The sequence below is a fragment of the Dermacentor albipictus genome, chromosome 1 (assembly GCF_038994185.2).
Source record: "Dermacentor albipictus isolate Rhodes 1998 colony chromosome 1, USDA_Dalb.pri_finalv2, whole genome shotgun sequence".
Lineage (NCBI taxonomy): Eukaryota > Metazoa > Arthropoda > Arachnida > Ixodida > Ixodidae > Dermacentor > Dermacentor albipictus.
Genome location: NC_091821.1, coordinates 505,027,076 through 505,040,792, shown reverse-complemented (window position 1 = coordinate 505,040,792; position 13,717 = coordinate 505,027,076). Strand labels below are relative to the sequence as shown.

Genomic DNA, 13,717 nt, shown 5'->3' with positions numbered 1-13,717 from the left:
AGACGCATGACGACGAGATAACCAGTTGGGACAATTTGAAAGAGAAGCTACGGGAACTGTTCGGCGACCCCCTTGGCCGCAAGGTTGCCGCGAGAAAGGCTCTTGTGTCTCGTGTTCAGACATCTACAGAGCCGTACGTTTCATACATCCTCGACGTCTTGGCTCTATGCCGAAAAGCTGACGACGCTATGTCTGACGCTGATAACGTTTCACATGTCCTAAAAGGCATCGCCGACGACGCTTTCAATTTGCTTGCTTTCGGCAACGTCTCGACAATCGACGCCATCATTAAAGAATGCCGTCGCCTTGAACAGGCTAAGAGCCGCCGTATCACATACCAAATCACGCGGCTACCCAACACTGCTGCTACGTCGACATGTGAGGGTCGACCACGTCAGGCTACCCCCTGTGACGACGTCACCCGTATTGCTCGCCGCGAGCTCGAGGCCGCCTGTTCGCCAGCTTTCGCCGCGACGCCTCCCGATCCGCCAGCAACCACGATTGCGATGATTCAGGCTGTAGTCAGACAGGAATTTGCGAACATGTGGCTGAACTCCGTGTGTACAACGTCTCAACCCAACGTTCCCCAGTTCTCTACCGGCCCTCCTCGTCCCCGACAGTCCTTTTCTGCCATATCTCGCTGCAACCCGTCCGAATGGCGTACCCCTGATGACAGGCCGATCTACTTCCACTGCTGACGCATCGGCCACGTCGCTCGTCACTGCCGCAACCGATGGCCACCACCTCCTCGGACGTACGCCGCCACTTATTCCCACACTTTTGGACCTTCTGTTCCCTGTGCCACCCGCCAGGAACCCACTGTTAGAGATGCGCCTGCTCCGAACCTTCGCTACAACCACTCGCCCTCACCTCGACGCCATCAGTCTCGTTCACCCCAAAACCGCCACTTCTCTTCGCCGCCTATCGCCTCCCGGACCCAGCCAGAAAACTAGGCACTACAGCTTCTGGAGGTGAAGCTGCGTTGTCAAACCTGCCCTCAAATCCTCTGCTCACGTTACCAACGAAACAAAACCTTCTTGACGTGGACGGCTATGCTGCCACAGCACTCATCGATACAGGCGCACATCTTTCTATTATGAGTGCTGCCTTTTGACGACGACTCAAAAAGCTCCTCACCCGCGCGTCGGCACGCGTCGTCCGCGTTGCGGATGGCGGTACTGTGCCTATTATCGGCATGTGTACGCCACGAGTCAGCACTGACGGCCGCCACACCCCTGTCCTCTTCACCGTGATTGCTCATTGCCCCCACGACCTAATTCTTGGCCTCTGCTTTTTCTCCGCGCATTCTGCTCTTATTGACTGCTCTGCCAGTACCCTTCGCCTTCAGTTGCCGATTTTCGCAGAACCTTCTGAAGCACACCAGTGCCGCCTGCGCCCCACCGACTTTATTCGGCTGCCGCCAAAATCAATAGCCCATATTGAACTCTCGTCTTCCCCACCAGTCCCTGATGGCGAGTACCTCGTCACTCCTCTGCCCGACATTCCACTACAGTATGACGTTACCGTGCCTCACAGTATACTTACTATTACTGCGAACCGCACTCGCATACCTATTTTTAACTTTGGATTGGCAAAGCGAATCCTACCGCAAGGTATTCGCCTTGCCAACGTTGATTGTCTCGGCGGCCATCAACCATCACGTGGCAGCGTTATCAAGCGATGCTTCTTGCGAGCTTAGCAGGCCCATCGTGCCAGCCTCGGCCGCCGATCCCAAGATACAGAAAATGGTTGCGACGGACCTGTCTTCTGCGCAGGCTGAAGACCTTTACCAAGTATTATCGTCCTACAGAGATGTTTTCGGCTTCGACAATCGCCCGTTAGGCCAGACGCTTGCGGTCAAGCATCGGATTCGTACTGGTGATGCTACTCCTATTCACCTACGACCGTACCGAGTTTCTGCGTCAGAACGCTGAGTAATTCAAAGCGAAGTCAACAAAATGCTAGACAAAAACATCATTGAGCTTTCTTCGAGTCCCTGGGCGTCAGCTGCAGTGTTGGTTAAGAAGAAGGATGGCACGTGGCGCTTCTGTGTAGACTAGCGCCATCTGAACAACATTACTAACGAGGACGTCTACCCGCTCCCACGTATAGACGACGCCCTTGACTGCCTCCACGGTTCCAGCTATTTCTCTTCTATCGATCTTCGTTCTGGATACTGGCAGATTGCTGTTGACGATATGGACAGAGATAACACCGCGTTCATCACACCTGATGGCCTATGCCAATTTAAAGTAATGCCGTTTGGATTATGCAACGCCCCTGCCACCTTTGAGCGTATGATGGACTCCTTGCTCCGTGGTTTCAAATGGTCCACATGACTCTGCTACCTCGACGACGTCATCGTCTTCTCGCCCACGTTCGGCACTCACCTTGAGCGTCTAACAGCTATACTTGATGTATTTCGAAAGGTGAAGCTGCAACTTAACTCGTCCAAATGTCGTTTCGGCCGCCGCCAAATTACTGTTCTGGGCCACCTCGTTGAGCTTCCGGAATACAGCCTGACCCCGACAAAACTCGCGCTGTCCGAGACTTTCCGGTTCCGAAGACAGCCGCAGACGTTCTAAGTTTTGTAGGGCTATGCTCGTACTTTCGTCGTTTTGTTCAAGATTTTGCGGTAATCGCTAGAGCCCTCACTAATCTTTCGAAGAAAGGCTTACAATTCTCCTGGGGTATTGCAAAAGCCGCCGCCTTCTCTCGTCTCGTCATTCTTTTCTCCTCACCACCCATTCTCGCCCACTTCGACCCTGATGCCCCTACAGAATTGCGTACAGATGCCAGCGGTCATGGCGTAGGTGCCGTCTTAGCCCAGCGTCAGCGTGGCCAGGATCGCGTTATTGCTTATGCGAGCCGCCTCCTCACACCATCGGAGCGCAACTATTCCATTACGGAACGAGAATGCCTTGCTGTAGTCTGGGTGGTTAGGAAGTTCCATCCTTACCTTTACGGTCGCCCTTTTTCCGTAGTCACTGACCACCATGCCCTCTGCTGGCTCTCATCGCTAAAAGATCCTACAGGCCGGCTTGGTCGATAAACTTTGAGGCTACAAGAGTTTTCATATTCCGTGGTCTACAAGTCTGGCCGCCTGCACCAAGACGCTGACATCTTGTCGCGTTACCCTGTTGACAATTCTGACTCCTCCAATATTATCAGTGCTGCTTGCGTATTCTCTATATCGCAGCTGCTTCATTTCGCCGACGAGCAAGGTCGTGACGCCAACATCAGAGCATTCACCGACTGTTTTGAACACTCTCCCACCGACGGCACTCTACGCCTCTTCGTCCTCCGCAACGGTACTCTGTACCGTCGTTACCTTCATCCGGGCGGCTCTGAGTTCCTACTTGTCATACCTAAACACCTCCGTTCCACCGTTGTAGAAGAGCTTCACGACGCACCAACGGCAGGACACCTCGGCGTATCTCGAACCTATGACCGTATACGTCGCTGTTTTTTCTGGCTGGGCCTTGCCCGTTCTGTATGACGTTACGTCGCCGCGCTTGCGAACTTTACCAACGACGCAAGAATCCTTCCCAGCTCGCCGCTGGTTACCTGCAGCCGCTCGACATCCCTGCAGAGCCCTTCCATCGTTTCGGCTTAGACCTTCTCGGCCCATTTCCGGAATCTACTTCAGGAAAGAAGTGGGTTGCAGTCGCGGCTGACTACGCGACCCGCTACACCGTAACCCGCGCTCTTCCGACCAGTTGCGCAACTGACGTTGTGGACTTCCTTCTACATGATACCATTTGGATGCATGGTGCTCCGCGTCAATTGCTAACAGACCGTGGCCGCACGTTTTTGGCGAAAGTCATTGACGACATCATGCGGGCCCCCTCCATTCAGCATAAATTTCCTACCTCCTACCACCCTCAAACGAACGGTCTCACTGAGCGTTTGAACCGCGCCCTTATAGACATGCTATCCAAATACGTTTCAGCCGACCACCGTGACTGGGACCTGACTTTACCGTACATTACCTTTGCATACAACTCCTCCCGTCTCGAAACTGCGGGCTTTTCTCCGTTTTACCTCTTGTATGGCCGCGAACCAACGCTACTACTAGACACCGTGCTTAAACCACAGCTTACCACCGTCTACCACCGTCTACCACAGCTTAAACTAGCGCTTATGCCCGTGATGCAATCGCCCGTGCTGACCATGCTCGTCAACTTGCGCGCGTTCGTCTACAAGTCTCTCAAGGCAAACAGAAGCGACGCTACGACCTCCGTCACCGTGATGTCCATTTTGCACCCGGTACTCTCGTGTTGCTTTGGTCACCATCGCGTAAAGTTGGCCTTTGTGAGAAACTGCTTTCCTATATACCGGCCCATATCGCGTACGCCGCCAAGTGACTGATGTCACCTATGAAATTGTTCTAGCCACGCCCACTACGTCCTCCGGTGTGACAACCAGTGACGTTGTCCACGTCACCCGACTCAAGCCCTACAACTCTCCACGTGCCTTGGATATTTAAAAGCGCTGTGACGGCGCTTTTGCCGCCGTGGGGTAGTATTACGATATTATCGGTAGATACCCGAGAGAGGAGCCGCCGCGAGAACGACGACGAAGTGGGTCTGTACCTTTGGCGCGAGAAAATGTCGGCCTGGCGCTCTGGCTCCAGTCCAGTGTAAATAGCTTGTAAATAGCCTCTTCCGTCTGTACCTTTCTACACGTAACAATATTCCCGTGAATATGTTGGGAGTATGTGTGTGGGAAGAAATTATGCATATCCAACGTTATGTGGGAATCGATGCAAGCGAACCTTTCGGTGCTGTTTGCGTTCACTCAGGATATTTAGCTGTGATGTTGACAGCCTACGACAGTGGTGATAATGAGGTTAAATGGTACCTCGCGTGTAACACTTGTGCTTGTCTACGCAGAACGCTCAGCGAGACGTGTTTGCTCGAACCGTTTTTGTACTTCCTTGTTAGTACCCAGCGAAAAAGTTGGCACTGTTATCTTCTCACACGGGCACATCGCATCGCGGCTGAAGTGTTCATTTACTGGACAGTCGCTTAGACGCTGCGATGCCATTCGTGTGGCTTTGCGTCAGCACGCCCTGCGTCAGTTGTCCGCGGGTACAAGTTTGCACGGTGTTTATTTTTCGAAAATAGCAGAAGCGTGCCGTATCGTAAGTTGAACCAAACTTTTTTTACACTTTGTCCACAAATGTTCCGGCGTCTAGCAGTAGCATTTCTTTCATTGAAGAGAACCCAAGCGAAGTATGCTTTCTGACAACGGCTTTGCCTTCTACGCGATCACCGCCCGTATGCAAGCTGCCAAGATGGAATAGTGGCTGCTATTCACCCGTTTTGTCAGGACGTAGGCTTAACGTATTCTGTGACTCTTTTTGGAGCGCAGGGGCGCTATAACGTAAAGCTATTCCAAGCTTTTCCATTTCTGCTGTCAGCCCTCCACGATTGGTCCAAAACTTTTTTCGACCACGCCCACTTCACGTGTCTCTCACGCGACGTCACGAAAACCGCGATACCTCCCCATCTGATATGATGTGTACTCACTGATTATGCATGATTCGACAGAAAAAAGAGAAACAGTTATTTCTGATTCGACCCCTTTTCGCCCTTAGCCCTCGGCTATTGGTAAATAGTTTTCGGGCTGCACCCACTTCACCTGCCTGTCTCGCGACGTCACAAAACCGCACAAACTCACCGCGTCAAAGTGACGTGTACGCGATCAAGATGCATTAATATGCCGAAGAAAACTGAATTTTCTTCGGAATAGCCGCAGACTGCCTCGTTCCAAAAGGAATAAAAGATGGCTGCCGCCGATCGCTGAGACGCTGGCTACTCGCACCTGCCGGAGAGCATGGGTGCACTTGCGTATAATAAAACTTCTTGCATGGCCGTGTAACGTTTTCGAGCCGTTTCGGCACGTTTACCACCTCATTCTGCCAACTCTCCTTTGCTGAGGGTCAGTTTTAGCGTTATTCTTAAGCTTCCGTTGCGTGCCGGCGTGATTTTCGACCAGCCACCACAAGCTAAGTAAGGGAAAGCCCACCAATCGCAGACGCCGGCACCACCCTCTTCATCCGGTTATCGATTTTCAGTGCACTGGCTCTGCCCCAGTGAATCCCTCTCCACTTGAGCGTTCTCCTCGCTTCTTGTCAGCCAATTAGATACGACAAGCCGCTCAGTGCAGGCAATATTATTCGTTTTTCAAGCAAACAAAATGACCTCCTATGCACGAGGAGAGCGTTTGATTGGTCTGTTCAGACAGCGCTGCGGGTGACCGCCCGGTGCTTGCGTCGGTGGTTACGCAAATTTGACGTCAGGAGATTGGAATAGAAGCATATTGGAATAGTTTTACGTTATAGGGCCCCAGCTCTTAAGGCGGGATATGATCCGGCGTAACCCGGGCGCGCGCCAGGCCCGGAGCATTCACGGGTGGTCTGCGCGGGAATAAAGCAGGTCCGATCTCACGCCAGAGCCGGCAGAGTCGCTGAACCACAGTGCGTCGCGTGCTAGCTTGGCTGGTCGTGGGCGTAATGGAGAAATCGTGCGGGATTGGCGCCCTTGCCAAACGAAAAAGCGCTCCCTCGCAGCGCACGTGTGTGCATGCGCATCGGCGACAGCCCAACGTCGCGCTGCTGCGGGCCACATTCAATGCGCCGAGCTATAGAGGGACCTAATTTTTGGCGATCTTGGTGTCACCGGCGGGACGCATCCGACTTCACCGGCCGCTGCGTGTCCCGCTGGGCACGCCCGACTGCATCCGCGCCCTTTGGCCGCCCGTTCCTGCGGCGAGCTTCGGCGTCGGCGTAACCGAGCCAACGAGCACAGCGGAAGATGAAAGACGCCAGGAGGAAAGCGGAGGGTTTGGCGATTGGATGAGAAGAAAACCGTGGTGGGGTAAAGATGGCTACGAGATAATGCTAAGTAGCGAGCGTCGCCGGGGGGGTCTGTCGACGGCGGCCGCCATGAATGGTGCCCCCGCGTCTTCTCCGCGCTGTCTCTGGCTATCTCCAGAGCATGTATCCTGCGATAATCGCCTCGCCGATACTATCGCCTTCGCAGGACGTATGCTCAACCAGCCCATCAGCGTGCACCTGACGGCGATACTGTCGCCGAGGCGATACTATCGTCGAAAGTGATCATCGCAGAATATGTTCCAGATTAGTGAGGCAGTCGCGCCATACTTCACTCCGTTTGCAACGTTGCTCGCGAGACAGACTGTCGCGCCAGCCAATATACAGCGAAATGAAAACACGCATAGAGTTGCGCTAAAGTTTCTCGTGATGGAGTATCGTAATTGTCGGTTATTTTTTTCTACGATACTATATTTGTCCTTTCAGGCCTATTACACGTTAGTACAAAAATAAGCCTTGTAGCCTATACAGTTCTTTTGCGTGTGGCTAACGAGTTATTACAGCCGTATAGAGGGCATTGTGTTGATGGCCAGGCAGTTCCAGAGGCCATTGTGGCGATGCCCCCGACGCTCTCGCTGGAATGGGCTCAGAGTAGAGTGTCGAACCAAAACCTTTTTCCGTTCCCGTTGTATTTTCGGTTCGCCGAATGTGCTTCCGTTCCGATTCGACTACCGAGCGAAAAAATAACGCTGTAAACCAGTTCGAACAGGTTTCATTTCATTTTAGGAACTGTATATTAACTACAGGAAAACACTACTGGTAAGCTTCACTGAAATATTATGCTAATTGTTTCTTCTTCAGGCCGCACTTTGTTCCAAAAGAATTAGGCAGAGAACACTAATGCCGGAATATATGTGAAGCGAAGCTTTATTGATTAAGAGAGAGAGAGAGAAAGAGAGCGTAGAATATACTGAGGAAACGCAGAGAGTCCTCCAGCCTGAGAGCGAACGGCGAGAGAAGAAGAGGGGACGGAGAGGTAGTTATGAGGACAGGCGTTAAGTAGCATGCGAGAGGTTTGTTCACAGCCTTGAATATATGCCTGTGTTACACAGACTGACCACCAATATTTGTTGTACCCATCTTTCTTTCAGTGCAATGGAAATCTTACAGGTAAGAGTTTCGAACTACGCAACGCTAACGCAGAAAATGCCATGGAACATTTTTGCCAGAATTTTTCTATCTGCAATGACGATGTATAGTCGTTCACAGGAAGCATGCTGGACACAGTCATGCGTGAGCACGATAGCGATTACACTGGTGTAGCGATGGAGGAGACGACAAGCATGGTCGTAGCCATAAGAAACCGGCCATATCTCCAACTTCGATTCCAACTGACGTCGTAAAGGCTGAGAGTCGAACCCACGACCTTTGGTGCTAATTAAGGCGAAACTAACTAAGACACAGTTTATTAGGATATAGTTAAAAAAGGCACTCTGATCCCCTTATATGGGCGAATCGGCCGATTTCCAGATTGAATTTCCCTTGACTCCGTGAAGGTGGAGATCCGAACCCACGACCTTTGGTGTTAAGGCGAAGTCTCCGGACACTCGAACCGATGGCCCAACATGGAGACATAGGTGAACCGATCATATGTCCAAGTTGGATTCCAATTGACGCCGTGATGGTCGAGAGTTGAACCCACTACCTTTCCCCGACTTTGGGTGGGAGTCGAACCAGCAACCCTTGGTGTTAATTAGGGCGAAGTTAATTAAGGTGGATTTAATTAGGGTACTTTAACCCACGGCTTTTGTGGCAGAGAACAAGTAATAGGAAGTAAGAGCGCATTAGAATTAATACGTGAAGTAATGTAATGAATGTCTCGTGAGCACGCAGGTTTTTCGTCTTCATCCTCTTTCGCGTACACTAAAGTGACTTCAACTTTTGTAGATCTGCATTAAAGTTCACACCATTTCTGGCATTTGCGGAGCGGGAGATCGTCAGGTATGCTTAATAATTTCTCGGCTACATTTAGGGTTCTCACGTTTAAACATCAATCTTATAAATACTCTTGACTTCTGAAGAAAGGCTGCCACATTTACGTCTAGTCGCTTACTCGTGGTCTCAGTATGGTGTAATAGACGTTCTTGCTGATCAGCGAGGCTATGCTGAGCACCGACGAGTCGGCGGAGGACATCACGGCCGACGTGATGGCACCCAGGCCGATGATGGAGACGACCGATGGCGTCAGGTAGCGTATGGCAAACGGTAGCACGGCACCGATATCCTGCTCGTTCAGCCGATGAGAGCCCGCGTAGCCCACCGCCGTGAAGTCTGCAAGACGCGACACCCGTGGAAAGCTCCGTAAGATTCCGTTATTTATTGCCATTATGTTACTGCGAGAAACTGCATACAGTGGGCATACTAACAAGGCAAAACGCACAAGGCTGCAACAACGGTAGGGCTAGAGCTTACAGCCCTCATAGACTCACCGTCGTCGTCCAAGCACCGACTAACGAATCGTCAGCGCGTCACAAACCACAAACACCATCACATTATCCGATGGCAGTGTGACCACGCTCCTGGCGCAATTAGTGCTCGGGTTGAGAACGGTACAATTTCAGGCGCGAGAAATGAACTATGTCACGCGTGATTCTGGCAGACGGAGACCTGCGATTTGCTGGGGAGGTCCAACCTCTTATGACCTGTTGCCGCGATTACGCATCATACCGGTTTTAAGCCGCACCACCTGAAGAAAACATTTGTAGCCGCTACTCCTGGGCTCAGAGGGAATCTAGAGATGTCTGGCAACGTGTGGGAAAGGCAGCCCCCTCTACCCTCTATTCAGTAAAGAGCTGACGGCTGCCATTTCTCCAGTTGATGCCGATGAAGAACATTTCTCAGTATCCATCAATTCACATCCGTCTCCATTCAAGGTATTAAGTATTTTGAATGTAAGAAAATGCTGCATAAGGAGCACTTGGTTTACTAACGCACGCAGATCGCGTAAATAATTTCTTTTTGAAGATCACTTGTTCTTTGTCGCATTTTCGCATCATCAGGCTGTAGCGTCCCGATTGGAGCACAACTTCCCTGGGATTTGGTCAAAGAACTAGTAATTGTTTTTTGCGGTTATAATGCTTTTCGTCCGTGATTGGTTTCTGAAGATTAGTAGGTTTTCTTGTTTTATTTCTCCAAACGTGCGTGACTTTGTCGTGTTTTTGCATCAATATGTAGCGTCGCTGTTTGCGCACAACTTCATCTTGCTTGAGTTGTGGTCAAAGACGTAGTAATTGTGTTTTTTTTGCAATTATTCAATGCTTTTCATTTGTGATGGACTCCAGAAAGCTCTACGGGATCAGGGGTCCACCCGTTGAAGAAAGCGAAGATAGTTGCCTCAGCGACAGCTGTTCGGAATACAGCCCTGACACAGAACGCGCTGTCCCAGCAGATCAATCTGGACAGTCTGGGAGCGACACAGGTGAGTGAGTGAGTGAAAACTTTATAGCAAATGTCCGGCGATTTGGGCGGGGTGGTGCCAAAGCCACCCCAGCCTAGGTGACGGCCTCGAGTCCTTGGACTCGGGGGTCTTCCTCGGCGTGCTGGACGGCCCACAGTTGATCGGCGAGGTCGTGGCTGAGCAGGGCCGCCTCCCAATGCGCCCCTCGGTTCTATAGACTGCCATTTCTGCCCCGTTCGTTGTGGACTCCTTCTTCTCGCTACCGACGCATGCCCACAGCATGTGCTGCAGCGTCGCTCTGGCTCCCAACGCTTTACAGTCGTGGACGGCTAAACGTCGGGGTAGCAGAGGTGAAGGATCGCCGGGTTGGGATATGTGTGTGTCTGCAATAACCTCCAGGCAACCTCCTGTTTCTTGTTTAGTTTGGCGTGCGGTGGTGGGTATTTACATCTCTTCAATCTGTAGTGTTGCGTGATGTCTCTGAAAGTAGTCATGCGATCCCCCACGTCCACTTCCGCATCGCTCTCGCGGTGGGCGAAACGTCGGGATTGCCGGCAGGCGCCGCGGCTCGACATGTAAGTCCTCGAGCCGTGGCGTGGGCCGTCTCGTTTCCCGGGAGTGGTGGGTCCGTGTGGGCGTAGGTCCACACTAGGAAACTGTCGTTTTTGCGGCAAATATTGCCCTGTTGAATTTGAAAAATGCGGGCCGCTTCCCGGGAGATCCGGCCGCTAGCGTATTAGCGTATCGCTGCCTGCGAGTCACTTAATATCATCTCGGCGTCGGGGTGGCTACAGCGAAGGCTATCGCTGCTTGCTCCGCCGCCTCCGTCTCTTCCGTGAGTATCGTCGCGCTCGCGACGCAAGTTCCGCTGTGGTCCGTGATTGCGACCGCGAAAACACGTTGCCGCTCGTAACGGGCCGCATCTGCGCAAACAGTTTCTTTGTTGTTGCCGTATTTCTTTTGCAAGTCTCGCGCCCGCCAACGTGATGCGTCGGGTGCATGTTCTTGAGCAACGGCGAAGCGGCGATGCGCTCGCGAATCGGTGTGGGTATCGCGACCTTTTCGCCCTGCTGCGTGTGGTAGCTGATGCCCAGCGTCTCGAGGACGTGTCGTCCGGTTCTGCTTTTTGCCAAACGCTCGTACTGCGCGACGTTGTGTGCTTCTATTACCTCGTCTAGGGTATTGTTTAAACCCAGCTCGAGAAATTTATCCGTGCTGGTATTGATCGGCAATCCTATGGCACGTTTCTACGCCTTGCGGATGAGGCGGTCTAGTTTCGTTCGTTCGGCAAGCTGCCACCTGAGGTAGGAGGCGAAGTACTTTATGTGACTGGTTACGAATGCCTGTACCAGGCGGATCGTATTGCTTTCTTTCATTTCTCTATGTCTGTTCGTGACACGTTTCAGTAACCGGATCACTTCATCGACCGCACGCTCTTGTCTGCGTACTGTTTCGCCGCTCTGGCCGTTGGCCGACAGGTGCAAGCCCAGTTCCCTAATGTTGTGAACATGCGGGTTAACGATGCCGTCCGATGTGAGTACTCTAATTTCTGTGCCTGCGCGCTCCGCTGCGGACTCGGTGTTCCTGGGTTGTGGCTCCTGCGCGTGGGTCTGTAGAGCAGGAGCTCCGATTTGGCCGCGGAGCATTCGAGGCCCGTGTCGCGCAGATACTCCTGCACCGCGTCGACAGCCGCCTGTAAGGTTTGCTCTACGTGGCTGTCACTTCCCTCAGCAACCTAGAGCGTGATGTCATCGGCGAACAAGCTGTGGTGGGGGCCTTCTATCTCTGCCAGTTTCTGGGGTAAGCCGAGAAGCACGACGTTAAAGAGCATGGGCGAGATGACGGAGCCCTGCGGCGTGCCCGTGCAACCTATGTCTATGTCTTGCGATTCCAGTCCGCCGATCACAATGCGTGCACGGCGAGCCGTAAGGAAGTCCCGTACGTAGTCGTACGTTCTCTCGCCCAGTCCCAACGCTCGTATGCTTTCAAGTATCGCGGCGTGTTTTACGTTGTTGAACGCCTTTCTGAGGTCAAGACCGAGTATTGCTTTTGTGGATCGAGTGGGATTGTCTACGATGTGGTGTTTGAGTTGAATCATGACGTCCTGCGTAGAAAGGCCCCGACGGAACCCCAGCATCGTGTGCGGCAGCATGTCTCGGTCCTCGAAGTAGTGGGTAAGGCAAGTGAGAACCGCGTGTTCCATGACCTTGCCGACGCAGGACGTCAGGGATATTGGTCGAAGATTGTCGATCTGTACTCGTTTGCCCGGTTTGGGGATCATAATTATGCGCACCGTTTTCCACGAGCTCGGTATCGCGCCGGCATTCCAGCACACGTTAATGTAATCCGTCAGCCGTTCTACCGACTCGTCCTCCAAGTTGCGGAGCGCTTTATTGGTTACACCGTCCGGGCCCGACGCCGATTTTCTGTTGCGCTTGTGCAGTATTGCCCTCACCTCTGCTACGCTAAAGTCCTCATCTAGCTGCGCGTTACTCTCACCCGCGTACGCCGGATACGCGACGGGGCTAGTTGCCTTGACGTAACGGGTTCGCACGGCTTCTAGAAAGTCCGCGGACGTGCCTTCGTAGTCGTGTACTAGCCTGTTGATGTTATGCGCGTGCGCTGATTTGGCCTCCTCAGGATACAAGAGATGTCGGAGGAGGTGCCATGTCTTGGCCATTCTTAGCTGGTTCTCCATACCGTTGCCCGTCTCCTCCCATTGCGTTTTGCATACTTGCAATGCGTGGTCTTTTATGTCTCTCTTTAGCCGTGCTATGCATCTGCGTAGCGTTCGATTGTGTCGTTGACGCTTCCACCTGTCTCGCAGGCTGCGCTTGGCTTCCCACATGTGTAGGAGTTTACTATCTATCACCTCTACGTGTGCTTTCTGCGTTACTTCCCGCGTTGCCTCTTCAACGTCCCTCCTGAGCGTCGCGGTCCAGCTGTCAATGTCGTCGATGGCCTCGGTGCCGCGATTATGCTCTTTCCGGGCTTTGTGAAGCGCGTCCCATTCTATCAGCCGATAGTGGTTGCCCTTGGTGCCGTTCCGATGACCGTGGTGAGGGTAGTGCGGTCCCACCGCGACGTGGACCTAGATCACCGAGTGATCGCTACCCAAGTCCTCCTGCGTGTTATGCAACCGCGTGCCAGCGACCTTCTTCGTAAACGTGAGGTCGGGCGAAGTGTCCGCACATACGCTGTTGCTCTTGGGTGTGGGCGTGGAAGGGTCCGTAACGAGCTCCAGCCCCTCATTCTGAGCGTCTTCCCACAGGCGCTTACCCTTCGGCCTTTCGTACTTGTAACCCCAGACCGCGTGAGGCGCGTTGAAATCACCTGCGACGATTAAGGGCCCGTCGCCGACTGCCTCGCTCGCCTTTCGCAGTAACGTGCTAAAGCGGTGTTTGCCTTTGGGTCTACTT

General features: G+C 52.8%; 1 protein-coding gene across 5 annotated transcripts in view; it reads right to left on the bottom strand.

The window, feature by feature from the left end:
- Window positions 1–13,717, bottom strand: part of LOC135907603 (high-affinity choline transporter 1-like) — a 294,531-nt gene that overhangs the window by 107,671 nt on the left and 173,143 nt on the right. For all 5 annotated transcript variants that reach the window (XM_070532592.1, XM_070532594.1, XM_070532593.1 and 2 more), the window contains one exon: window positions 8,955–9,172. In XM_070532592.1, the coding sequence (XP_070388693.1) occupies window positions 8,955–9,172 (218 nt within the window). The remainder of the gene's footprint in view (window positions 1–8,954; window positions 9,173–13,717) is intronic.